This window comes from Mauremys mutica, chromosome 13, assembly GCF_020497125.1.
Source record: "Mauremys mutica isolate MM-2020 ecotype Southern chromosome 13, ASM2049712v1, whole genome shotgun sequence".
NCBI lineage: Eukaryota > Metazoa > Chordata > Testudines > Geoemydidae > Mauremys > Mauremys mutica.
Window position 1 is genome coordinate 57,745,503 of NC_059084.1, and position 26,758 is coordinate 57,772,260.

Here is a 26,758-nt window from a genome sequence, read left to right on the forward strand (position 1 = left end):
TGGAGAAACACAGGCACCTAGGAATGGGACCTGTAGAACCCAGCATGCTATGTAGCTCTCTGCCTAAGCTAGCCAATGGGAGATGCCAAGGAGATGGGCATGTCCTTATCCCCACCCCTCTCACAGAGTTCAACACCTAAATCCAGGCTGCAGGGAGGTGCATTTCTCTGCCTGGGAGCCTCAGCTGTGAACTCTTTATTGGAGTCAGGTGCCTGCACCATTTTTGCAGGAGGAGGGCCTTGCTCATAACTGTGAGACCAGTATTTAGGGCACTCACCTGGAGTGCAGGCGACCCTGGCTCAAGTTCCCCCTTAGCCCCCTTGCAAAAGGATCTGCTCACTTTCAGGTTTGTGTCCCAACCCTTGGGCTATGGGCTATCCTGACATGGGGCTCCTCCGGTCTCTCCTATTGAAGCTGTTTCACTGTGGCTAAATAATTAACAAATAAATAAATAACCCAAAGTCTGCTATATTCCAGGTGAGCACCCTAACCACTGGGCTGAAAGCGAGGAGGGAGGTCTTTTCCCCCACCCCACTATCCATTCCCAGCTGTTTCTTATGGAGTTAGGTGAGCTCTGAGCATGCTGATGGATCAGGCCTTGCAGGTGAACTAGGTGGTACCTAGAGTGGGCATGCTCAGAGGAAGAAACAGAGGAGCCTAGGGAGATGTTATTGCAAAAACTTAGGTGTCGAGTGAGTTCAGAGGCCTATACGGTTCAGGAGGGGGGGGGATTGTGAATCCCACTGGGGTCTAATTTTGGGACAATTGGGTGTCTAAGTCCCTTTGTGTATCTAGCCCCTTGAGCCTGATTTTCTAAGCCCAGTCAATAGGAGCTGTGTGTTTTAGTCCCACTGAACATCAACCAAAAGGGGTCTTATGTTGGGCATCCAAAAATGGGGGCACCCAGGACCAGTGGCCACTATTGAAAATGTTTGTCATGGGCTATATATGTATATACTAGTGGATCCTCCCAGCTAACCAGTAATGAATGATTTTATTATCTCTGCAGATGGAAAACAACAGGGGGACATGGATAATAGGAACCATTCAGTTGTGACACAGTTCCTCTTCGTGTCTTTCTCTGAATTCTTGGAGGTGCAGGTCTCCCTTTTCTTCTTGGTGCTGGTGTTGTACCTCATCACCTTGGTGGGCAATGTCGTCATCATCACGATCACAGTGGTGGACCCTGCCCTTCACTTCCCCTTGTATTTTTTCCTCCGGAACTTGTCCTTTCTGGAAATCGGCTACACCTCGTCCACCATCCCCAAGATGCTTGTGAACTTCCTTTCCAAAGACAAAAGTATTTCCTTCCTGGGCTGTGCCACGCAGATGTATTTCTTCACCTTCTTGGGGATCACAGAGTGCTGCCTGCTGGCCGCCATGGCATATGACCGTTACGTGGCTATCTGCCACCCTCTGCACTACAGGGCCATGATGAGCAGAAGTGTGTGTCTCCAGCTCTCGGCTGTGTCTTGGCTCATTGGTCTGCTGGTGGCATTAGGGCAGACAACTTTCATATTCATTCTGCCCTTTTGTGGGCCCAATAGTCTCAACCATTTCTTCTGCGACCTGCCCCCACTGCTAAAGCTGGCTTGCACAGACACCTACAGGAATGAAATTTCTATTTACACCATCTGTGTCCTCTTCATCATGGTCCCCTTCCTACTCATCCTTGTGTCCTATGTCCGTATCCTCTATGCTATCCTCAACATACCGTCAGATACAGGCAGGAGCAAAACCTTCTCCACCTGCTCTTCCCACCTCATTGTGGTGACCTTGTTCTACGGGTCTGGTATCATGACGTATTTGAGGCCCAAATCCAGCTACTCGCTCCACATTGACAAACTGCTTTCCCTGTTCTACACAGTGGTGTCCCCAATGCTGAACCCTTTGATCTACAGCTTGAGGAATAAAGAGGTAAAGGAAGCCCTGAGAAGAGTGATAGTCAGAAAAATATTTATTTGAAACCTGTAAAAATATTGTTTTTCAAATGTTCTTGTGGTGGATTTGGAGCTGCCTGTAGCAACCTATGAATTCTGTATGTTTGTATATTGTAAAGATGTTATTTGTATTCACATATTTGGCTAATAGAAGAGCTCAGTGGCCAGGAACTACCCAGGAAGAAGCACAACAGCCAAGATAAGAGATCCTCAGCAAACACCAAGGACAATTAACTGTGATATGCTACCTCTGCCCGCCCATGGTAGGCCTTCCAGGCCAGCTTTCCCAGGGCTGAATCCTTCCCTTACAAAGGGAGGAAGATCAAAAGTCTGAGGGTATTTAAAGAGACACTGTCTCTGAATAGAGGAGAGGCTGGTTTGGTGAGAAGGTTTAGAAGGAGAAACTCCCCTCCAGACCTCAAGGAAGCTTAGCTGCCGAGGGGCTCCGCGTTTAGGTAAGATAAAAGGTAGGCCTTTTGTTGTTTTAATCCTCTCCTATGTCATGCTCCTACTCTTCAAGTCAAATAATACTTTGTTTTAAGAAGGCTGTTTTGGATCACTGTATTCACCACTGGACACAGCTCCCCGAGAGATCATGTGCTGGTAATGAGTCCAGTTGGATCGCCTGAGCAATCCTGGTTGATACCCATGGTACTGGGAGTGGGACAATCACAGGACTCCACCCCACACTGGTGAACGCTCGCGGTCTGACACCTGGACCACTCAGAGACAATTATTTTCTTTTCTCTCAACCTTCTTATCCTTTTTTTCTCTCTTCTTTTTTATTTCTCTTTTTTCTTTTTTTCATTTCTCTCTTTCTCCCCTTTTTCTATCTTTTCCATTATTTTCTTTCTTTCCTTTTTTTTCTTCTCTTCTTTTCTTTACCTTTTCTCTACTCCCATCTTTTTCCCTTTTCCTTTTAAAGGAGAGGTTATCATAGAATCATATAAATGTAGGACTGGAAGGGACCTCGATAGGTCATCTAGTCCAGTGTCCTGGACTGAGGCAGGACAAAGTATGATGTAGACCAGTGGTGGGTAACCTGCGGCCTGTGGGCTGCATGCGGCCCATCAGGATAATATAATTGTGAGCTGCGAGACATTTTGCTGATGTTGACTGTCTGCAGGCACAACCCCCCGCAGCTCCCAGTGGCTACGGTTCTCCACTCACGGCCAATGGGAGCTGCAGGAAGCAGCCAGGATGGGCAGCGATGCAAAACCATAATCTGAAGTGTCCCTAGCTGCTGTTTGCCAGAAGCTGGGAATGGGCAATAGGGGATGGATCACTTGATATTTGCCCTGTTCTGTTCATTCACTGACATTGGCCACCATTGGAAAACAGGATACTGGGCTAGATGGACCTTTGGTCTGACCCAGTATGGTGGTTCTTATGTTCTTATGAGTAGATTAAAGCACCCTAGTGAACTTTTAGTGCCTGACAGCAAACTCCACATGTGCACTTAGTATTCAGCAGGGGCATGTGTGGTAGATTTACACTTCAGCTTGCCATAAACTAGAACTAGACATTCCCTGAGATACATAAGCTGAAAGTTTGAAAGCCACCCTGGGGAGGGGTGTTCAACAGGGAAAGGGAATATTTTTTCTTTCCAAGTTTGTGTGTTTTTGTGTATATGTTTCTGACAAAACCAAAAAGAACAAAAACCACTCAACATCTTCTTCTAGAAAAAACATGGAATAAATGTCAAAAATTTTTGGGAGGGTGGGGTGTGGGGCTGAAGACATTTTTCACACAATTCTAGCTCTGAGTCAAAACATTGTGATATGGATGGTAAGCACTACCTTCAAATGTTGAGAGCCTCTGAACAGTAAGATTCATTTTTTCCAAACACAGAGATAAAGGACAGTTGTGAAATTAGGAGCTCCTGATACTTTTTCCTTACACAGAGAGCAGAGCATGTGCATTCAATCCAGATGATAATTGGAAAGAAAGAAAGAAAGAAAGAAAGAAAGAAAGAAAGAAAGAAAGAAATCCTGTTTCACCACAGACTGTAAATATGTGCCTATGTTTAATATATGATTAGTCTAATTGAAGTCCGTGGTAGTATTTACATGCTAAAGGTTCAACACATTTTTAAGTGTCTTTCTGAATCATGACCATAAAATCTCTAGGCCAGCATGAACACAGTGTGTTACCTGCCCTGCAATGACCTTGAAGTGACAGCCCCTGCTGCTCACCACAAGACAGACAGGAGATTTCCAATCCTGTACAACTATAAGAAACCATCACGTGCAGCCTACACAGTGTTTAAACCTTAGAATGTCAGACCCACCATGCAGTTATTGGAGCATGGGGGTCAGGGCTGGTTGTGGGGCAGTGAGAAGTTTCCACTAACTGCTCGATTTGGCCAGAATAAATATAAAAGTTCAGGGAACTATTTCTGATGCTGTTCGGATGCAGCTAATGAGACCAAGTCCCCTGGTAGCATCCAGAGTCAGTTTCTAACTTTGCTAACAAAGTCCTTTGGAAAATGAGTGAGCAGCAATCTAACCAATGTCCTCTACTCTGTCACTTCGCTGGAGGTGACTGGCTACCAGCGCATAGGCAAGTGGGGAGAGACTGATGGAAAGTTCTTCTAAAGACATCCAAGTGTTTTCCAAAGGAGGTCAAAGCAGGGAGGAGGCCAGAGCGTGTAGTGCAGAAGAATGTGCCACTGGCATTGTGCAGTAATAGGTCTTGCTCTGTTGTGTCTTTGCATCCTAAGAAGGTAAAACTCTCTTGTTCATTTTAGTGAGAATTCTTTATAATTCTGGCTGTGTAAAAGAAGAGGTTGTGTTACCATGCCTGACATGTGCAGTAACTTTCATATTCTCACCCTTGGTCATTCTAAAGCTCTGTTAAGCAGTTAAATACCTGATCTGAGATGTTTGACTCAGCTTTGGTAGTCATCTTTTATGTCCTGAGCCTAGAAAGCTGATGCCCATGAATAAGTCACTCATGTGAGTAAGCCTGTTGAGATCATGTGGCTGGTGTTACACATTTGTGTAAACTTTACATCATCTCATACCGTTGTTACGTGCAATTCAAATTTGATAGAAAAGTATAGGCCAAAGCTAGTCAGGATCTGTGTGATGAAAGTTTCTTTTACTGGAAAATGCTGATTTGTTGAAATAAACAAAAAAAAACCCCACCATAAAATGTTTTGACTAAACTTTTGTCAGGAAATTTTGAAAATTGCAGTTGATGACCCAAAGCACCCAGGTGTTCACACCCTACACACTTTTGTAACAATCTTTGTACAAAATGTGCCCTGTCAGCTATCATTTGAACACTAATAACTCACTGCTCATTAATCTTCTTGCATGATGCATAGACTCAGTTTGTATTAAGAGTTATGGATATATGCTGGAATTGTGGATAAAGAGCGTTTGATGCAGGCATGGTCGGGGAGTTGGCAAACAAGTTATTCCTAAACAAAAGAATGCAGGTTTTCCTCAGTTTACGTATAGGCAATAAACACGATCATCAAGCTAACGAGGGGCAGAGATTGCTGGAAACAGAACAATTTGCATTTTAGCAAATGGCAGCATGTGTGTGTGTATGCGGGGGGTCACAACATGGACCTTCCTTGGTCACTAGACTCCATTTCACCCCTCACAACTTGAATAAACTTTACTTTGACGGGTAACCTTCAGAAGACTCTGTTTCAAAGATTCAATGGACTATAAAAGAAAGGGGCAGATTACCCCCCAAGTTATCTCTTTCACAAAGACAAAGGAACCAGAACTTTGGGGCTTCTGGAAGAGATCTTTGCTGGGGCATGGGGGTGTAAGACACCATCTTGCTGGAAGACTGTGAATGAGGAAAGTCATCTTGAATTGAGGCTGTACCTTGCTAGATTAAGTTTTAGACTTTTAGATGTTTGTTTTCACTTTTCTTTGCTTGTAATCCTTTCTAACTTTATCTCTGATACTTGAATTCACCTAAAATCCTATCTCGTTTTGTTAATAAACTCAATGGACTCTGTGGCTGGAAAGTCCTCCAGGACTGAGCATGGAATTCAGACTTCACAGTCCTACCAGTCTATGGGTTGAAATTCTAAAAACAGAGTCAGTAAATGCTAATTATATCAGCATTGTCTAGTGGCAAACCTACCTCTCCATTAGTAACTGACAAAAAAATAATATCCTAATCAGGTTAGACATCTAGCTCCCAAGGAAAGGCAATGGGAGTTAGCTGCCTAACTCACTCAGTTCATGTCTACACTGCAAGCTACATTGTGGAAGGGTGCACACACTTATGGTAGTGTGGGTCACACTAGGACACTAAACATGTCTATGTAACAAATGCTCTGCCATTAGGCTTCACAGCACGAGCTCCAGCCCACGCCACAATGCCTACACTGCTATTTTTAGCACGCAACCTGCTAGCCTGAGTCTCTGGACCAAGGCTGGGAAGCTCGCTCCCAGATGCAGTGTAGACATGCCCTTAGATACGTCTTAAAACCCCACTGGGAGCTCAATCCACCAAGGGATTTAGGCACTTAACTGCCCTTTTGGGTGCCTACATCGAAAATTTAGATCCCTGCTTAGCTAGTGCCTGGATTTCAACCAGCGGGTATACCCAGAGATTCCTCAGTCCTAGGGAGAGTCCAAACTAGGTATTCCCCCACCTATCTTGTTTGTAGACCCTGATCCATACGTGTGGCTTGAGGTCACCAGATGACTGTCCCAAAATGCATCCTATAACCAAATGGTTACAGCACTCATTTGGGATGTGGGAGAACAGAGTTCTAACCCCTATTGTACCTGAGAGAAGTGAGGACTTGGACTTAGGCTGTTTCCTAGTCAGTAAGCTGCCCTTATCAAGGGCCTACATGCAATGTTGGTTCAGGGCTTTTTCAGTCTCCCCTTTTGAAGCTATTCCTACTTTGCATGAAATAGTTAATGAGACTCTTTACCCTGAATGTTAGGGGACAGGACAACAGGGCCAAGTCCCTGCTCCAGTAAATAGTTAATTGATCTTTACAAGGTGGAACAACTTCATCAGGTCAGATAGAGAGAGCCATTGCCCAGGAGTTAACACACTCAGAATGTGAGATGGTGGGCTACAACTGTTGTGAGGTGCTGCAAAAGGACATCTGATTCCAAGTGTTTCAGTTTTGGGGTGTTTGGTTTCTCAGTGCAAAAAATTGGAAATGCTTCATGAAAAGCCCCTTTTCACATTTCTGTGTGCAAAACAGTTTGGGTGGGAAATTCTTGACCAGCTGTATCTGATGATAGTTAAGTAGCTGGTGTGCTGTGCCCAGGCTTTCCATGCTGACCTGCACTGTCTCAGTTTTGTTTTGCTCCTTCTGTCTCTTCATTGTATTCTCCTGTCTTATATCTTACCCTTATACTATATGGTCTTTGGGGAAAGGACTGTCCCTTTGTTATGTGTTTGCACATTGACTCCCTGATTTATGACTGGGCCTCCAGACCCATAGACTTTAACTCCAGACAGGAACATCATGATCATCTAGTCTGACCTCCTGCACACTGCACACACCCAGAACCTCACCCACCTACTCCTTTAGTAGGCCCATAACCTCTGGCTGAGTTACTGACATCCTCAAATATTAATTCAAAGACTTCAAGTTACAGAGAATCCACCATTTACTCTAGTTCAAGCCAATACATGACCCTATGCCCCATGTTGCAGAGGAAAGTAAACCTCCCACCATAGGGTCTCTGTCAAACTGACCTGGGGAAAATTCCTTCCCCACCCCAAATCTGGCAATCAGTTAGACCCTGAGCACATGGGCCAGACCCACCAGCCAGACAACTGGAAAATAATTCTCTGTAGTAACTCAGCGCCTTCCCTGTCTAGTGTCCCTTCACCGGCTGTTGGGGATCTTTGCTAATACCAGTCATGGATGGGCCGTGTGTCATTGTAGGTGATCTCATTTTACCATCCCCTCCATAAATTTGTCACGGTCAGTCTAAAAACAAGTTAGTTTTTTTGTCTCCACTGCTCCCCTGGGAAAAGTGTTCCACAGCTTCATTCCTTTAATGGTTAGAAACTTTCATCTAATTTATCTACACTTTTATCTACACTTATTAATGTCCAGTTTATATCCATTTCTTCTTTTGCCAATATTTGTCCTTAACTTAAATAACTCAGAGCCCTCCCCATCTGGCGCCCCATGTCTGGCCATTGGGGAGATTTGCTAATAGATGCCTGGGTATAATATAAAAATCCTCAGTCTAGAATTTTATATAAAACACAGGTCAATTGAATTGTCTCATTAGACCGACCTCACACTTGGTAAGGCAATTCACATCTTTTCATGTATTTTTACCTGCTCCTGTACTTTCCACTTCATGCATCTGATGAAGTGGGTTCTAGCCCATTAAAGCTTATGCCCAAATAAATGTTTTAGTCTCTAAGGTGCCACAAGGACTCCTCGTTGTTTTTGCTGATACAGACTAACATGGCTACCCCTCTGAAACAGGTGGCAAGGTGGCTACAGATAAACCTTATTTACAAGACGGTTACTCACCGTAGTAACTGTTGTTCTTCGAGATGTGTTTCTCCTATCCATTCCAGTCAGGTGTGCGCACCGCGCGTGCACGGCTCTTCGGAACATTTTTACCCTAGCAACTCAGGCGGGCCGGCTGGGCACCCCCTGGGGTGGCGCCGCCATGGCGCCGGATATATACCCCAGCCAGCCCGTCCGCTCCTCAGTTCCTTCTTGCCGGCTACTCCGACAGTGGGGAAGGAGGGCGGGTCTGGAATGGATAGGAGCAACACATCTCGAAGAACAACAACTACATCTCGAAGAGTATCCTTCTTTTCTTCTTCGAGTGATTGCTCCTATGCATTCCAGTCAGGTGATTCCCAAGCCTTACCTAGGCGATGGGGTCGGAGTGAGACGTGGCAGAGTGTAAGACTGCTGAGCCGAAGGCTGCATCGTCTCTGGATTGCTGCACCAACATGTAGTGGGAAGCGAAGGTGTGGACAGAAGACCAGGTGGCCGCTCTACAGATGTCCTGGATAGGAATATGGGCCAGGAAGGCGGCAGACGAGGCCTGCACTCTCGTTGAGTGAGCAGTGAGGCGGCCTGCAGGCACGCGAGCAAGCTCGTAGCATGTCCGGATACATGCCGTTACCCAGGAGGAAATCCTTTGAGAGGAGACCGGCTCGCCTTTCATGCGATCGGCAACTGCTACGAAGAGCTGGGTCGAACGCCGGAAGGGCTTCGTCCGCTCGATATAAAAGGTGAGAGCCCTGCGAACGTCCAGGGTGTGAAGCTGTTGCTCCCGAGGGGAGGCATGTGGCTTCGGGAAGAAGACCGGAAGGAAGATCTCCTGGTTGAGGTGGAAGGCCGACACCACCTTAGGGAGGAAGGCTGGGTGTGGTCGCAGCTGCACCTTGTCTGCGTGGAAGACAGTATACGGAGGGCCAACTGTGAGGGCACGGAGCTCAGACACCCGTCTTGCCGACATTATAGCAACGAGGAAAGCCGTCTTCCACGAGAGGTAGAGCAGGAAGCACGTGGCCAAGGGCTCAAAGGGGGCTCCCATAAGCCTGGCCAGAACCAGGTTCAAATCCCAGGCCGGGGTAGGACGTCGTATCGGCGGGTACAACCGGTCCAGGCCCTTAAGGAAGCGGGAAACCATCTGGTTCGAGAAGATGGATCGACCTTCTATGGATGGACGAAAGGCGGACACGGCTGCCAGGTGCACCTTCAAGGAGGAGACCGCGAGTCCTTGTTCCTTAAGGTACCAGAGGTAGTCCAGGATTGTAGAGATGGGGACTAGGAAGGGATTAAGGCCGCGCTGGTCGCACCAGAGCGCAAAGCACTTCCATTTCGCGAGATAGGTGGAGCGAGTGGAAGGCTTTCTGCTTTCAAGCAGGACTTGCTGTACTGCTGCCGAACAGTCCCTCTCTGCGTGGGTCAGCCACGCAGGTACCAAGCTGTAAGATGGAGGGACTGTAGGTCCGGATGGCGGAGTCTGCCGAAGTCCTGCCTGATGAGGTCCGGCCATAATGGAAGGGGAATGGGATCCCGAATGGAGAGCTCAAGCAGCAGGGTGTACCAGTGCTGCCTCGGCCAGGCCGGAGCGATGAGTATGACATGGGCCCTGTCCCTCCGAAGCTTCAGTAGCACTCGGTGTATGAGTGGGAATGGAGGGAAGGCGTAGAGGAGGTGATCCGTCCATGAGTAAAGGAATGCATCCAACAGGGAGCCCGGAGAGCGACCCTGGTAGGAGCAGAACTGGTGGCACTTCCTGTTCTCTTTGGAGGCGAACAGGTCTATCTGGGGAAATCCCCACCTTTGGAAAATCGTGTGTACCACATCTGGACGAAGGGACCACTCGTGGGCGAGAAACGACCTGCTGAGATGGTCGGCCAGCATGTTCTGCACTCCTGGAAGAAATGACGCTTCCAGGTGAATCGAGTGGGTCACGCAGAAGACCCACAGGAGCATCGCTTCCGTGCAGAGGAGGGAGGAGCGGGCTCCGCCCTGCTTGTTCATGTAGAACATTGCCGTCGTGTTGTCCGTGAAGACTGCCACGCAGCGGCCTTGCAGACAGGCGCGGAAGGTGTGACACGCCAAACGGATCGATCACAGCTCCTGGACGTTGATGTGGAGAGCGAGCTCTTGGGGCGACCAGAGACCCTGGGTGTGAAGGTCGCCCAGGTGAGCCCCCCATCCCAACGCCGAGGCATCTGTCGTCAGGGTGACAGATGGGCGAGGAGGGTGGAACGGGACTCCTGCACACACGACCTCTGGGTTCAGCCACCAGCTGAGCGAAGCGAGTGTCGGTTTTGTGACGGTGACTACCATGTCTATTGAGTCGCAATGTGGGCGGTATACCGACGCCAGCCAAGATTGAAAGGGGCGAAGGCGAAGCCTCGTGTACGCGGTGATGAACGTACAGGACGCCATGTGGCCCAGGAGGTGCAGGCAGGACCGAACCGTTGTCGTGGGAAAGGTGAGAAGGTCCTGGATGATGGAGACCATCGTCTGGTGCCGAGATCGAGGGAGGCAGGCCCTGGCCAAACTGGAGTCAAGGACCGCTCCGATGAACTCCACCCGCTGCGATGGAGCTAGGGTAGACTTCTCGGCATTGATGAGGAGGCCGAGGAACCGAAATAGGCATAGTATCTCTGACATCTGGTCCTTTACCAGTTGTCGGGATGTCCCGTGAACCAGCCAGTCGTCGAGATACGGGTATACGTGTATGTGACGACGGTGGAGGGCTGTGGCAACCACTGCCATGCACTTGGTAAAGACCCTTGGCACGGTGGACAGGCCGAATGGCAGCACTGCAAACTGGTAGTGCGTGTTGTTGACTAGGAACCGCAGGTAGCGTCGATGGGGAGGGTAAATCACGATATGGAAGTACGCGTCCTTCATATCGAGGGCGGCAAACCAGTCTCCCGGATCCAGGGAGGGAATGATGGTCCCCAGGGTGACCATGCGAAACTTGAGCTTGAGCAGGTACCTGCTGAGCTCCCGGAGGTCCAGTATAGGACGTAGACCTCCCTTCGCCTTGGGGATGAGAAAATATCGGGAATAGAAACCCCTGCCCCGCATGTCATGAGGCACCTCCTCTATGGCACCCAAGATCAACAGAGTCTCGACCTTCCATAGGAGGAATTGCTCGTGAGAGGGGTCCCTGAAGAGGGACCGGGAAGGCGGGTGGGAAGGAGGGGGCGAAACAAATTGAAGGTGGTAACCAGACTGGATTGTATGAAGCACCCAGTTGTCCGTTGTTATTTGGGACCACGCCGGAAGGAAGTGGGAAAGGCGGTTGTAAAATAATCGGGAAGGATCCGGTACAGAGTCTGATGGGCCGTCCTCGGGCGTCCCATCAAAAGGCCTGTTTGGGCCCTTGAGGGGCCTTGGAAGGCGCCTGGGTCTGGTTGCGCCTGTTGCCCGATGGTCTACGGCGATTCAGGCCGGGTCGCTGGCTATTATAGGGTCGCGACCTGGGCTGATTAAAGGGCCGGTAGGGTTGCTGCCGGAACGACCTTCGCTGGGTAGCCGGTGTGTGCATACCCAGAGTGCGAATGGCAATTCAACCGTCCTTGAGGGTCTGAATTCTGGAATCCGTCTTTTCCGAAAACAGACCCTGAGTGTCGAAGGGGAGGTCTTGTAAAGTGTACTGCACCTCCGGTGGCAGGGTGGAGGACTGCAGCCAGGAGATGTGCCTCATGGTCACTCCTGATGCCAGGGTTCTGGCTCCCGAGTCCGCCGAGTCCAGAGCGGCCTGGATGGAGGACCTGGAGGATTTCTTGCCCTCTTCCAGGAGGGCCGAGAATTCCTGGCGTGAGGCTGTCGGGATCAGCTCCGAGAATTTCGCCAGGAACACCATGATGTCGAAGGTGTATCGGGCGAGGAGGGCCATCTGGTTGGTGATCCTGAGCTGGAGACTCCCCACTGAGTAGACCTTTCGGCCCAACAGATCCATGCGCCTAGCTTCCTTGGATTTTGGCGCTGGAGCCGGCTGGCCATGCCTCTCCCTGTCATTGACCGACTGGACCATGAGTGAGTCTGGTGCAGGATGGGTATACAAATACTCGTACCCCGTGGGGGGGACGGAGTACTTCCTTTCTACACCGCGAGCGGTGGGAGGGAAGGACGCCGGTGACTGCCAGATGGTAGTGGCGTTCTTTTGAATGGTGCGGATGAATGGTAAGGCCACCCGCACTGGGGCCTCAGCCCCAATTACATTAGTCACTGGGTCATCATCTTCAGCCACCTCCGCCACGGGGAGGTCGATAGCCTTCGCCATCCGTCGAAGAAGGTCTTGGTGGGCCCTCAAGTCAATAGGTGGAGGGTCCGCCGTAGACGCCCCAGCCACCGCCTCATCTGGCGAGGATGACGAGGACCGACCTTGGACCACGGCCTCCGAAGGCGGTTCCTCTATGGGGTGGGCAGGTGTCTCGGAGCGCGGATGCTCCGCAGGACCAGGAGGCGACTGGGCCCCACCTGGTGGTGATGGGGGCGGCCTGCTCACTGTGGCCTCCGGCGCCCTGCGTTCGGAGGCTGGGGTCCGCCAGGGGCAAGGGAGCCCTTGAGCTTCGTACTGGGCCAAGGGAACCCAAAAGCCCCACTGCTGCGCACCGTGGACTTGTCCTTGCGGGGCAGCCTGAAGATGGCCATAGCTGTCTGCCCGTGAAGCGACCGAGGAGTGACGAGACGGCCACAGAGGGGCGGAGGCACTCACGGACTGCGCCGTCGATGCTGGCAATCTGTCCCCGTACGGTGCTGAGGATCGGTGCCGGTCGTCGCGGTGCCGAGATGGAGAGCGGGACCATCGACTGCCGCGGTGCCGGGAGCTCGACCGGTGCCAGGAGCTCGACCGGGATCTCGACCGGTGGTGCCGGGAGCGGCTTCGGGAGTCAGGGTGCCGGGAAGGGTGCCGGGAATCGGACCTTCTGCGGTGCCGACGGGCTGGCGACCGGGACCGGGAGCGTCTCCGGGAGTGCGACCGGTACCGCGATGTTGAGCAGTACAGGGACTGCGACCGGTGCCGAGAAGATGAACGGTACCGCGATGGTGAGCGGTGCCGGGACCTGGAGCGGCGTGATGGTGACCGTCTTCGGGACCGGGATCGAGGCCGAGACCTGGAGCGCCATCTATCCCGTCCGTCAGGGGAAGGAGACCCCATCATAGCCGGCTTACCCACTGACTTAACAGCCCGCACAGGCGGTGCCGGGGGCCGGAGGCTCGGTGCCTCTGTGAGCTCGATGAGCTCTCTCGCTGTTGAGAACGTCTCGGGCGTGGACGGGAGCTGTAGCTCGACCGCGGTTGGCACCGGGGAGCAGGGTGGTACCGGACTCAACGGCCCTTGCAGCGCCGGAGTCAACGGTACCGTGCATGGTCTGTGCACCGCCACAGCCGGTACCGGAGGCGTCGGTGGTGGCTGGGCTATTGATCCCGGAGGATGCGGCTTCGAAGCCGTCTTCGCCGGCTTACGTTTCCCCGTTGGGGAGAGGGAACGGTGCCGGGTCGCAGATGCCGGTTGCGGAGGTCGAGGAGCCTCGGCACCAGAGCGGCTCGGGGCCGCCGGTGCGCTGCGCGCCGATGACGACTTCGGCGCCGCCGGGTCGGTGCGGGAGGCTGTAGCGTTGCCTCCATAAGAAGCTGCTTCAAACGACTGTCCCGCTCCTTTCTTGTTTTAGGCTTAAAGGCCGTGCAGATAGGACACTTATCTGGACGGTGGGTTTCCCCGAGGCAGCGCAGGCAGGAGTCGTGCGGGTCCCTGACAGGCATGTGCCGCTGGCAAGTCGCACAGGGCTTAAACCCCGGTGCCTTGGGCATGGGCCCGCACTGGTTGCGGAAGAAGAGGGGTAAACCCCCCTTATTCCCTTATTCTATACTATAGCTAACTAAACTTATTCAGCTAAACTAACAACTAAGTAAATTAAACTACTATGTACACTCAAGAGTAGAGAAACGCTAGGGCTGTGGAGGAAAGGGAGCACTCCACTGTTCCAACTGGCCGTCACGGGCGGTAAGAAGTTACTGAGGAGCAGACGGGCTGGCTGGGGTATATATCCGGCGCCATGGCGGTGCCACTCCAGGGGGCGCCCAGCCGGCCCGCCGGACTTGCTAGGGTAAAAATGTTCCGAAGAGCCGTGCACGCGCGGCGCGCACACCTGACTGGAATGTATAGGAGCAGTCACTCGAAGAAGAAAAATGTGTTTCTGTGACCAGATACTTGGATGCCTAAGGATGCTATGTTCAGGGCAAACTGCAAGGAATAGGGCAGACAATCTCCCAAACTGGTGGTTTATTCTATAATTAGATTCATCAAGACAGTAACAAAACATCTCCTGCAATAGTACTGTGGTTACCAAGAAGCCAGATACTCTCCCCTTTAAGCACCTCAGCCCTTGATTCACATCTAGACAGCCAAGTCTAATATAGTGAGTGGTTATTGAAAATAGATTCACCATATGTTAGGTGCACCAGTCCCAAAGGACCAGACACTGATACCCAGATCAATATGAGATCTTACCCGAAAATCACCTCGGTGTCAACTCTTTAGGAACTAAAACTAAAGGTTTTAATAGTAAAAAGAAAAAGAAGAAAGAATTGCAGTGGGTTAATAGATCAATACACATACAGATATATGAAAACTCCTTAGGTCAATTTCATAGCAGAGATGATGAGGCTGCTGATTTGTAAAAGTCTCTCTGGAATCAGTGTAAAAGGTTATAGACCAAAAGGTAGTAGTCCTGGTGTAGAGTTTGTTTGAATTCTTCCATGAGAATTCCAGGGTAAATCCAGAGTAAACCTCGAGACCTCAATCTTGTGGCTTAGATCTTCACTGTCAAAGTTTAAGCAGACCTGAAATAGAAAGGGTCAGGCCTGGGATTTTTTCTTTATAGTCTTCTAGCAAGATGATAAGCCTCTGGAAAGAAATCTTCACAGCAGGACTTTCCTCGGATGAAGAACAGGCAGTGTATACTGTAACTTTGAAGCTAATCTTCTGGTTCCTGTGCATACCCAGGTAAATTAGCTGTGTTTATTCACATAAGGCAATGAGCCATTCAAACAATCAAGACATTTCATTATAGCATAGATAATTAAGGTGAAGACAATGTAAATAATACTGTTAGTTCCTACAATATCTTACATCTTTGATCTTTGTGTCAATAGAATACAATAATGATTGCCAATTAGGGTGACCAGACAGCAAGTGTGAAAAATCGGGATGGGGGTGGGGGGTAATAGGTTCTTATGTAAGAAAAAGCTCCAAAAATTGGGACTGTCCCTATAAAATCAGGAAATCTGGTCACCCTATTGTCAATATAAGTAGGTTGTCTTGATTACATTTCAGTGCCTCTTGCTAAGTTGTTGTGAGTCACACACAAGTTGACCAGACTGTTAGGGTCAAAGCCATGTGTCATCATGAACATTGAGCAACAACACGAATAAGAGAAATGGCATAGTGATGAAGATGCATGTTTCTCCAAATACCCTCCTGCTTTAAAAACACACACATACACACAAAACTCTTGTTAACTTTTGCAGTGAAATAATATTTAATCACAGCATTAAAATGAAATAAAATGAAAATTGAAATAAAATACTTAAAAGCTATATCATCATAAATGTTTAAAATAATATATGCATAGTTTTACATCCTGAGGAAGTGCCAAGAGTGGGAAATTGTTAAGTTTACTTAATTTCCATAACTAAATAATTATCATCCCTGTGACAGAATTTAAATTAAAAAATTTAGTAATTTTTGTCCACATAATTTGCATTTTAAGAAAACCCATGTAAAAACAGATTACAGGCAAGTAACTTATGAAGAAATTAGCTCATGGGGAATAACAATATTATACAGAACCCTCATGTGAAGAAGGAATTTTACAATTAAAAAAAAGTAAAAAGACGTATGATAGCCTTCTAACTGCTTAAAGCCCTTTAAAAATAGTGTTAGTTTGCTTTTAGAAATTTTATTTAAACAACTTAACCAGACAACAAAACAAAGCAACAATTTGTTCTTTGTTTGTACAGCACCTATCCCATAATTGGGCCTCCTTGCTATTAAATAACAAATAATAATAATAATAATAATAATAATAATAATAATGTCTGTGCAGGAGATCAACTTACAATACATTTAAATGATGTTATGTTAAACAATAATAATAATAATAATAATCAACTTACAATACATTTAAATGATGTTATGTTAAACAATAATAATAATAATAATAATAATTACAACATCATTTAAATGTATTGTAAATTGATCTCCTGCACAGACATTAGAACAGTTCATAAACAGAAACTTGGCCAAATCTAAAACATGCCCCACAGATTAAATAGATTTTTCATTTCTCTTTTAAATGCAATGGCATAAGGGGAAAAATAACTCACATTGGGCTTCATTAGGAGGAAAAGTTCTTTGGAATTATCAAAATGGCTATACCAGTTATAGAGTGAACTGAGACCATAATTAAAAAGTTTTCAGATGCAATCAGTCTCATTAAAAACTTAGTATCAGAAAAGGTAGAACTTTCTGCTCTCTCTCCCTTTTTTTTTTTTTTGTATCAACAGAGACACAGCCGTCTCCTATGAAGTATACAAATATAAGGAGGCATCTAAACTTTGTAAACAGAGTGAAGGCAGCATGTTCCAAGTGAGATCATGAGACTGGCTTGTCCTTTGGTGGTAGGTGGGCATCTTTATGGACGGCAATCAGTTTTTTAATCAAACTTCTGAAAGTAACTGAATCGTTTGAATGAGTTTGAGGGAAGTGTTATTCTTCATGCCTCTGCTTCATTGCATTCATATAGCCCCTGGCATCCATGGTTAGACAGATTCTTTGCTTTCCTGCCATAGGATTTCTGGATGTTCCATAGCTCAGGATTTTGTTATTTTGTTTTTTTTATTTAGCATATTTCTGAAGAGCCACCTTTTTTTCCGAATGAAATAAACTCAATGGATTATCTGTAAATCACTGTGGAGGTGGATATACCTGAAAAGTAAGTAATTCATGACTGTGTCAAATTCCCAGTAGCTACACTGTTTTATTTTTAGTGACAAAATATTAGTCCTTGGGTGGGAAGACAAATAAGTTTATAATGGGCGGGGGGAAGGAGAGATAAATCGACTCTGTGGTGGTGTCAGATGATTAGATGTAAGGACATAAGAGATCTGATTCTGTTGTCTTTTAAGCCAATTTTACAGCAAAGCCATATGTTGACCATTATGGAGATATAGTCAAATAACATTGGAGCGAGTGAGAGCAGAATCAGTCTTGCTGACTCTAATGGAGGTACTCTTGGTTTACATGAGGGTCAGGGAGAGGAGAAAACCATTGAGTTCAATACATATTTTCATATTCTATTCTCTTCTATTCTATTTTAAATAGGTTTTTATACTGCACTTCTCATCCCGTATCCAAGCACCTTCTAGTAGTTCATTAAGGAAAGTGACTTAACATCTGTTCCTGATGTACACTGCTCTCAGCAGAAGTAAAATTTGGACGCCTTTTCTCCGCTTTCAAGTGAGGATCAGCGAAGTGATCTTTGGACCTCAATCGGGCAAAGCCTTTTCTAGCTAGAAGACTAATTGGCTTGGATTGGTTTGGGCTGAACTCTTGTGAGGTATTCTGCCACCATGAATGGTGAAATTGTCATGAGAATGGCTATTGTAAAAATGTAGGAGTTTGGTTGTTATCGAATGTATTCCCACCTAACTTGCCAAAAAAATTAATACTTAAGTTTTCACATCTATCTATCTATCTATCTATCTATCTATCTATCTATCTATCTATCTATCTATCTATCTATCAGGGCTGTCAAGTGATTAAAAAAATTAAACCTGATTAATTGCACAATTAAAAGCATAAATCATGATTAATCACATGAAAATTACACTGTTAAACAATTATGGAATACCATTTGTTTAAATATTTTCTGTTTTCCACATTTTCACATATATTGTTTTCAATTACAACACAAAATAAAAAGTGTACAGTTCTCACTTTATATTTATTTTTTATTACAAATATTTGTACTATTAAAAAAATAAATAGTATTTTTCAGTTCACCTCATACAAGTACTGTAATACAATTTATCATGAAAGTTGAGCTTGCAAATGTGGGATTATGTAGAAAAAATAACTTTATTCAAACATAAAACAAAGTAAAACTTTAGAGCCTACAAGTTCACTCAGTCCTACTTCTTGTTCAGTCACTCAGACAAACAATTTATTTACATTTAAAGGAGATAACGCTGCCCGGTTCTTATTTACAATGTCACCTGAAAGTGAGAACAGGTGTTCACATAGTGCCATTTGTAGCTAGTGTCTCAAGATATTTACGTGCCAGATGTGTTAGAGATTCATATGTCCCTTCATGCTCCAACCACCATTCCAGAGTACATGCGTCCATGCTAATGAGGAGTTCTGCTTGATAATGATCTAAAGCAGTGCAGACCGATGTATGTTCACTTTCATCATCTGAGTCAGATGCCTCCAACAGAAGGTCGATTTTCTTTTTTGGTGGTTCAGGTTCTGTAGTTTCCACATTGAAGTGTTGCTCTTTTAAGACTTCTGAAAGCATGCTCCACACCTCATCCCTCTCAAATTTGGCAAGGCACTTTGGATTCTTAAACCTTGGGTTGAGTGCTGTATGTATCTTTAGAAATCTCACATTGGTACCTTTTTTCCGTTTTGTCGAATCTGCAGTGAAAGCATTCTTAAAACGAACAACATGCTGGGTCATCATCCAAGACTGCTATAATATGAAATATATGGCAAAATGTATGTAAAACAGAGCAGGAGACATACTATTGGCCCCCTAGGAGTTCAGTCACAAATTTAATTAGCACATTTTTTTGTCACCAGCATGGAAGCATGTCCTCTGGAATGGTGGCTGAAGCATGAAGAGGCATATGAATGTTTAGCATATCTGGCACATAAATACCTTGCAATGCTGGCTACAAAAGTGCCATGTGAATGCCTGTTCTCACTTTCAGGTGACATTGTAAATAAGAAGCTGGCAGCATTATCTCCTGTAAATGTAAGCAAACTTGTTTGTCTTAGTGATTGGCTGAACAAGAAGTAGGACTGAGTGGAAGTGTAGGCGCTAAAGTTTTACATTGTTTTTATTTTTAAGTGCAGTTACATAACTAAAAAAACCTACATTTGTAAGGTGCACTTTCATGATAAAATGATTACATGATGGTATTGTATGAGGTGAATTGAAAAATACTGTTTCTTTTGTTTATCATATTTACAGTGCAAATATTGTAATAAAAATAACAATATAAAGTGAGCGCTGTACACGTTGTATTCTGTGTTGTAATGGAAATCAATATATTTGAAAATGTAGAAGAACATCTAAAATATTTAATAAATTTCAATTGGTATTCTATTGTTTATCAGTGCGATTAAAACTGCAATTAATCATGATTAATTTTTTAAATCATGATTATTTTTTTTAGTTAATAGCGTGAGTTAACTGTGATTAATCAATAGCCCTACTATCTATCTATCTATCTATCTATCGATCGATCGATCTTTTTCCTCTATTTTCCCTTTCTAATCTCTTTCTCTATTTCCTCTCCTTTCTCTTTTTTTTCTAGCTATTTTAATGTAATATATTTATTTAGATCTACATTTTTATGACAGTTTTCCTGGCTTGCTGAAGTTCTCTCAGTAATTCTCTACCTTCTTTCAACTTGCAGGACCAGTCTAGTTCTACAATGATACATTATATGTTTGGATGTTTGCTCATGATAAGGAAGTATGACACCTGATGCAAGAAAGCATGATTCTTATGTATTGTCTTCTCTGTCCCATGCCGAGAGTTGCAATGGATCGGTCCACTGCATGGTGATTGGAGCTCATTGAGGAAACAACATTCTCCACAAGTTATTTCTTCTTTCCTCCATATACAAAAGGAGCCATGGAAAACCACACAACGGTGGCTGAGTTCACCTTGATGGGGTTCGGAGGTCATCCCGAACTGCAAGCCTTCCTCTCTGTCCTCTTCCTGGTTCTGTACACTGTCACCCTGGTGGGGAATGTTGGCATGATCACCATTATCAGCGCTGACTCCAGGCTCCACACCCCCATGTACTTCTTCCTGAAGAACCTGTCCTTCCTGGACCTCTGCTACTCCTCCGTCATTGCCCCCAAAGCCCTGCTGTGCTTCTCAACGGGGCACAGAGCCATCTCCTACAATGGTTGTGCTGCCCAAATGTTCTTCTTCTCTCTCTTTGGGACCACCGAGACATTCATCCTGGCTGTGATGGCTTATGACCGCTTTGCCGCCATCTGCAACCCGCTGCGCTATCCAGTCACAATGTCTAAGAGGACTTGTGTTTGCCTGGTGGCAGGCTCCTATCTCTCAGGTTTCCTGAACTGCAGCATCCAGACAAGCTTTACATTCACCTTGTCCTTCTGCGGGCCGGGGGAAATCGATCACTTCTTCTGTGATGTCCCTGCAGTGATGAAAGCCTCCTGCTCTGACACCTTTGCCAGTGAAATGGCGATGTTGGCCGTGTGCGGGTTCATCATAGTGAGCACTGGCCTGGTCATCCTTATTTCCTATGGTTTCATCATCACCACTGTCATGAGGATACCCTCCGCTGAGGGAAGACACAGAGCCTTCTCCACTTGTGCCACCCACCTGGTAACTGTAAGTTTGTTCTATGGAACAATCTTCTTTATGTATGCCCAGCCTGGGGCCATATCCTCCCCAGGTCAAAGCAAAGTGGTCTCTGTGTTCTACACCATTGTCATCCCCATGCTGAACCCTTTCATCTACAGCCTGAGGAACAAGGAGGTGAAAGGGGCCCTGAGAAAACAACTAACAAAGAAAGGCTTTTTCCACTCAGCTCCCTGAAGGATCAAGGCTATTGAAGAGTGAACAAATATTTGGGATGGATGACAATGGGTGCCAAAGACAACAGAATTCCAACAAGGCTCTTCCATGGAACAATGGTCTCAGCTGGTGAATATTATGGGCAAAGGCAGGGACTTTCAATGGCCTAAGGGAATTAGGCACTCAGTTGAACATCTAACTCCCTTTGACTCCTTTGAAAATCCCAGACAAAATGTAAGGGTGATGAATCGGAGGCTCATCTCTATGTTCCTTGGAAGAGGAGCTCTCTCAATTGTGGGGATGGATAGTTTTGTGGTGAAGATGCTGGACTATAACTTGGGAAATCTGAAATCTATTTCTAGCTCCTTCTGTGACTCTGGGCAATCTGCTGAGGCTGAAATGCTGATGGATTTGGATGCCCAATTCTCATTGACTTTATTAGGATTTTAGTATCCAAAATGCTTAGGCAGCTTTGAAAGACCCAACCTTAATCCAACTGTTTCTCAAGTCCCCATCTGTAAAATGTGGATATTGACAATTCCATTCTCCAGCTCTGTCTGGTTACATGGTGAGTTTTTTGGGAGCACAAACTTTCTCTGGTTGCATGTCTGTGCAGCGGCTGGTAAAATGGGAACCTGAATATAAGTGGAATCTATAGTCATTGCTAATTCAATAACTTTGAACCCTGGAGATGCACTGGTAGGGGCAGCTGACAGTCAACCCTACATGATGAAAACCAGCTTCGCAATTCTACTTTGCATGGTTGTTTATCTTTTCCTCTGAACATTGTCAGACTGCATGTACTCCTTTCTATGGATGCTAATGTAAAAGTCTCAGAGAAATAAACTATGGGACTTAGGCTCCCAAGTCACTTAGGGACATATTTTCAAAGATGTTTAGGCACCTAAAGAGGGATTTTGGAAAGCACCTCAGCAGAACTTCATCAAATCAAGTTGGATAGAATAGATTATGATGCTTAAGTGAGAAAATCCACAAAATGTCTCTCCTTAAGAGGCCCAGTTCAACTTCAAAAGCCCAGATCCCCAGCTAGTGTCAATTGCCAAAGATCCATTGAACTCAACTCATTGAAACCCCAGTTGGTGTGAAGCAGACATGGCTCCACTGAAGTCAATGGGGCCAGATACCAAGCTGGTGTAAATCATTTCAACCCTGTTGCAGTCAGTGGGGCCAGCTATCACACTGGTGTAGATCATTATACCTCCATTGAGTCATTGACTTCAGTAGCCATTTGCTGGTTTATACAATTCTGGTTCTTTCTGTCCCACTCTGTTCAAGTTACACAACCACAGCGTACCTCCTGTAGAACATACAGAAGCAGAAAAATCATTTTGCACACTGGAGTCTCTTCATCTGGTAAAGCATCTATTATAGAATCGTAGAATATAGGACTGGAAGGGACATCGGTAGGTCATCCAGTTCAGTTCCCTGCACTCAAAGCAGGACTATTTAATAGCTAGACTATTCCTGACAGATGTTTGTCTAGCCTGTTCTTTAAAATCTCCAGTGATAGAGATTCCTAGGCAATTTGTTCCAGTGCTTAAATACCCTGACAGGAAGTTTGTTTTTCCTAATGTCCAACCTAAACCTCCCTTTTAAGCCCGTTGCTTCTTGTCCTATCATCAGAGGTTAATAAAAATATTGTTTTTCTCTCTCTTCCTTGTAACAACCTTCTACATACTTGAAAAGAGTTATCATGCCCCCCCACCCCTCAGTCTTCTCTAGACTAAACAAACCCAATTTTTTTTTCAATCTTCCCTCATAGGTCATATTTTCTAGACCTTTAATTTTTTTCTGTTGCTCTCCTCTGGACTTTCTCTAATTTGTCCACCTCCTTCCTGAAATGTGGGACATAGAACTGCACATAATGCTCCATCTGAGGCCTTATCTATCTATCTATCTATCTATCTATCTATCTATCTATCTGATGGACATAGACTGAATGCACAATAGTGAAAGTGAAGGCCAGGCCAGGTGGTTTAGACCCCTATTCCCCTGGTTCATGAATCACTCTGGGGCTTCAGTGTCTGGATGTCCAGAGGGAAGCGGTAGTGCACATGCCCAGAGGCAGAAACATAAGCAACCAGGGAGCTTTTACTGCAAAAACTTAGGTGACCAGTTAGTTCAGGCAGCTACCAGATTCAGTAGCAGCCGAGCAAGGATTTTGTGAATACCACTGGATGAGATTTAGGCCCCAAAATTGGCAGTTGGATGCCATAGGCACCTAACACCCAATGATTACAATGAATGTTAGGTACCAAGATTCTGTTGAGAATCCCACTAGCTGTCTAAATAAATCTGGCTCAGTAAGACTACTCAAATGAGTAAGGACAGATTTTAAAGATATTCAGCTCCCATTGGAATGTAAAATACCCTTAAAATCTGTCCCTGTATAAGAGGAGGAGTTCCACTCTAGGGCTGTAAATATTTTGCAGGAGTGGTGAGAAAGAAAGAAAGAAAGAAAGAAAGAAAGAAAGAAAGAAAGAAAGAAAGAAAGAAAGTGTTTTGATTTTGCCACACAGCAATGAAGAGAGGCTGTCATTCACATTCTGAAAATAGAATTCATAGCCATTTATAATTTGATATTTATTTTAAAAAATGGTACATTCTGAGACTTATTAACCATATTTATCCAAGAATTATATTCAATAATTAACATCTGGTATTTCCATGGTAAATGGATGATCACAGTGAGTCTGATACAGCGACCCATAGTCCACCTAAATCTCATCTGAGATCAAGGGGATTTTATCCTCTAAAAAGCCTGCAGAATTGGGCTATCTTCTGATCTGAGAAGAGAACAACCCACTTTGCATGAAATACTTAATTCTTTGGGCTAGAAAAGAAGGAGAATGACTCTGCAGCTCGGTTGTTAGGGCAGTCCTTTAGCAGTTAGGACAATCAGGTCCAAGTCCCTGCTCCAGTAAACAAAGCAGATCTTCCCAAGGTCAGACAGAAAGAGACAGATCCCCGGGGTTAATACTCTCAGTTAAGCCTGGTCTACACTACGCGTTTAAACCGTAGAGCGGCATCTAGTACACATACGGTGACAGTCACAAAAGGCGAAACAGGCTCCATGATTGCCATGCTATGGCATCTTCCAGGGCAATCCAGGGAAAAAAAGGCATGAAATGCTTGTCTGCCGTTGCTTTCCCAGCGGAAGGAGTGACTGACGACATTTACCCAGAACCACCCGCGACAATGATTTTTGCCGCATCAGGCACTGGGATCTCAACCCGGAAATTCAAAGGGGCGGGGGAGGCTGCGGGAACTATGGGATAGCTACGGAATAGCTACCCACAGTGCAATGCTCCAGAAATCGACGCTAGCCTCGGACCGTGGACGCACACCACCGATTTAATGTGTTTAGTGTGGCCGCGCACACTCGATTTTATACAATCTGTTTTGTTAAACCTGTTTATGTAAATTCGGAATAATCCCGTAGTGTAGACGTACCCTTAGACTGTGAGAAGTTGGAGAAGCTCCTGTGAGGTGCTGCAGAAGGATGTCTGACTACAAATGTTTCCATTTTGGGGTATTTGGTTTCTCAGTGCAGAAAACGGAAATGTTCCATGAAAAGCCCCTTTCCATATTTCTGTGTGAAATGGAGCCCACCCCACATAGTGTCCCATCTCTGGCTGTTGAGGATATTTGCTAATACCAGTCATGGATGGGTCATATGTCAGGTGAGGCCAAACTGTGACTAGTGAGCTGCATGCGGCTATTTTACAGGTAAAGTGTGGCTCGTGGAGCCATGCGCCTCCCCACCCCCTTCTCTACCTGCCAGACTGCTGGGGTGAGCTTGGGATCTCTGCCTTGCAGCAGGGTCCTGAGCTAGGGGCTTCTGCCCACTGTGGAGAGGGGGTCTTGGGGCGCATCTGACGGGACTCAGGGCTTCAGCCCCATTCCTGTTGAAACCCTGAGTCGTGGCAGATATGCCCCAAGACCCCCTCTTCACACTGGCAGGTGCCTCCCATGGGCTGAATCCCTGAGTCCCAGCGGGTGTGTCCCAGATCTGGAACTTCTGAAGATGGTCATGTGAGGCTCAAGAGGGTCAGTAATTTTGGTTACCCCTTCCATATGTCATTGTAGGTAGTCTCATTTTACCACCCCCTTCATAAATTTATCAAGATCAGCCATAAAGGAAGTTAGGTTTTTTGTCTCCACAGCTCCCCATGGAAGGCTGTTCCAGAACTTCACTCCTCTCATGGTTAGAAACCTTCATCTAATTTGAAGCCTAAACTTATTAATGGCCAGTTTATATCCAATTGTTCTTGTGCCAATTTTGACCCTTAAATAACTTCTCTCCCTCTCTGGTGTTTATCCCTCTGATGTATTTAGAGAGAGCAATAATAGGTCCCTTCAGCCTTTGTTTTGTAGACATTTGCATGATGATGATGATGATGATAATAATAATAATTATTATTATTATTAAATGATTACATATTAATCATTACTTTTCTATGGAAATAATTTATTACTGATTATTCTGAGAATACTTTTAACAAATTATTCTGAAGAAAAAGAATTTTAAAACAATAAAATAAAAAGTATGTATAATTCAAGGCACCTTTTAAATGTTTATTCCATCCAATCTGATAACCTGAATATATTCTGCTTCCCATTTACATTAATTGATTTTCTTAACAAAATACATTCCCCCCCAAACAAATGTTGTTATGGCAGGAGTCAATAGGTGGCGCTCTTACATTTTTTCTTAGTGTGAAAGCTCTTTTCAGTCTTTGAAGAAATGCTCTATTGTTAATTTAATATAATATTATTTTGAAATAGAATAGAATATTATTTAAAATAGAAAGAAAAATTGTTCTTTATCTAAAGGCAATTCTTGGGCAAAGATACTGCATGGGAATCAGGTGTTGGTTTGGAGGCTCAGATTTCTAATACCAAGGATTGCCTGTGTAATCTTTCTGAGCACCTCTGTTCCAGGCGATAGTGTAAATAAAAAAGCGAAACTTTGAATCTGTGTAGCTGGTTTCTCCAAAGGGAAGCCAACCTGGAGAGCTCATCATCTGAGACAGAGAGGGAGAGACGGATGGACGATAGCAGCTGCAGTTGTTCATTTCCTCTGACATCTCAGGACCAAGGTGTCTGAGCTGAGTGGTGACAAATCAAGGGAGCCAAAATCAAGAGCCACTTTGGAAAATGTTGGTCACGCTGACTGTCTGTACTACATTCAGGTTACCCCCATGGGTCAGTAATTTAATCTCTGCCTTGAAGTAGATACAAATTGAAATGTTTTTCCTCTCCTACTTCTGTTCACTATTTGTTAGATTATCATAGAATCTCAGGGTTGGAAGGGACCTCATGAGGTCATCTAGTCCAACCCCCTGCTCCAAGCAGGACCAATCCCCAGACAGATTTTTGCCCCAAATCCCTAAATGACTCCCTGTCAAGCTTCCCTCCCCACTCTGAACTCTAGCGTACAGATGTGGGGACCTGCATGAAAGCCCCCTAAGCTTATTTAC

General features: G+C 45.7%; 2 protein-coding genes across 2 annotated transcripts; both read left to right on the plus strand.

Annotated features, from left to right (window-relative positions):
• Positions 1 to 1,029: 1,029 nt before the first annotated feature.
• On the plus strand, positions 1,030 to 1,965 carry LOC123348241 (olfactory receptor 10A4-like). The gene has a single exon (XM_044985730.1). It carries the CDS (start codon positions 1,030 to 1,032, stop codon positions 1,963 to 1,965), a length of 936 nt encoding a protein of 311 aa, XP_044841665.1.
• An 18,368-nt stretch (positions 1,966 to 20,333) lies between these two features.
• Positions 20,334 to 21,275, plus strand: LOC123347837 (olfactory receptor 12-like). Its single transcript, XM_044985026.1, has one exon. The coding sequence runs from the start codon at positions 20,334 to 20,336 to the stop codon at positions 21,273 to 21,275; it is 942 nt and encodes a 313-aa protein (XP_044840961.1).
• The last annotated feature ends 5,483 nt before the right edge of the window (positions 21,276 to 26,758 follow it).

What these genes read in the sequence shown, in the direction of transcription:
- LOC123348241 (XM_044985730.1), top strand. Translation starts at nt 1,030, where the DNA reads ATGGATAATAGGAACCATTCAGTTGTGACACAGTTCCTCTTCGTGTCT.
- LOC123347837 (XM_044985026.1), top strand. Translation starts at nt 20,334, where the DNA reads ATGGAAAACCACACAACGGTGGCTGAGTTCACCTTGATGGGGTTCGGA.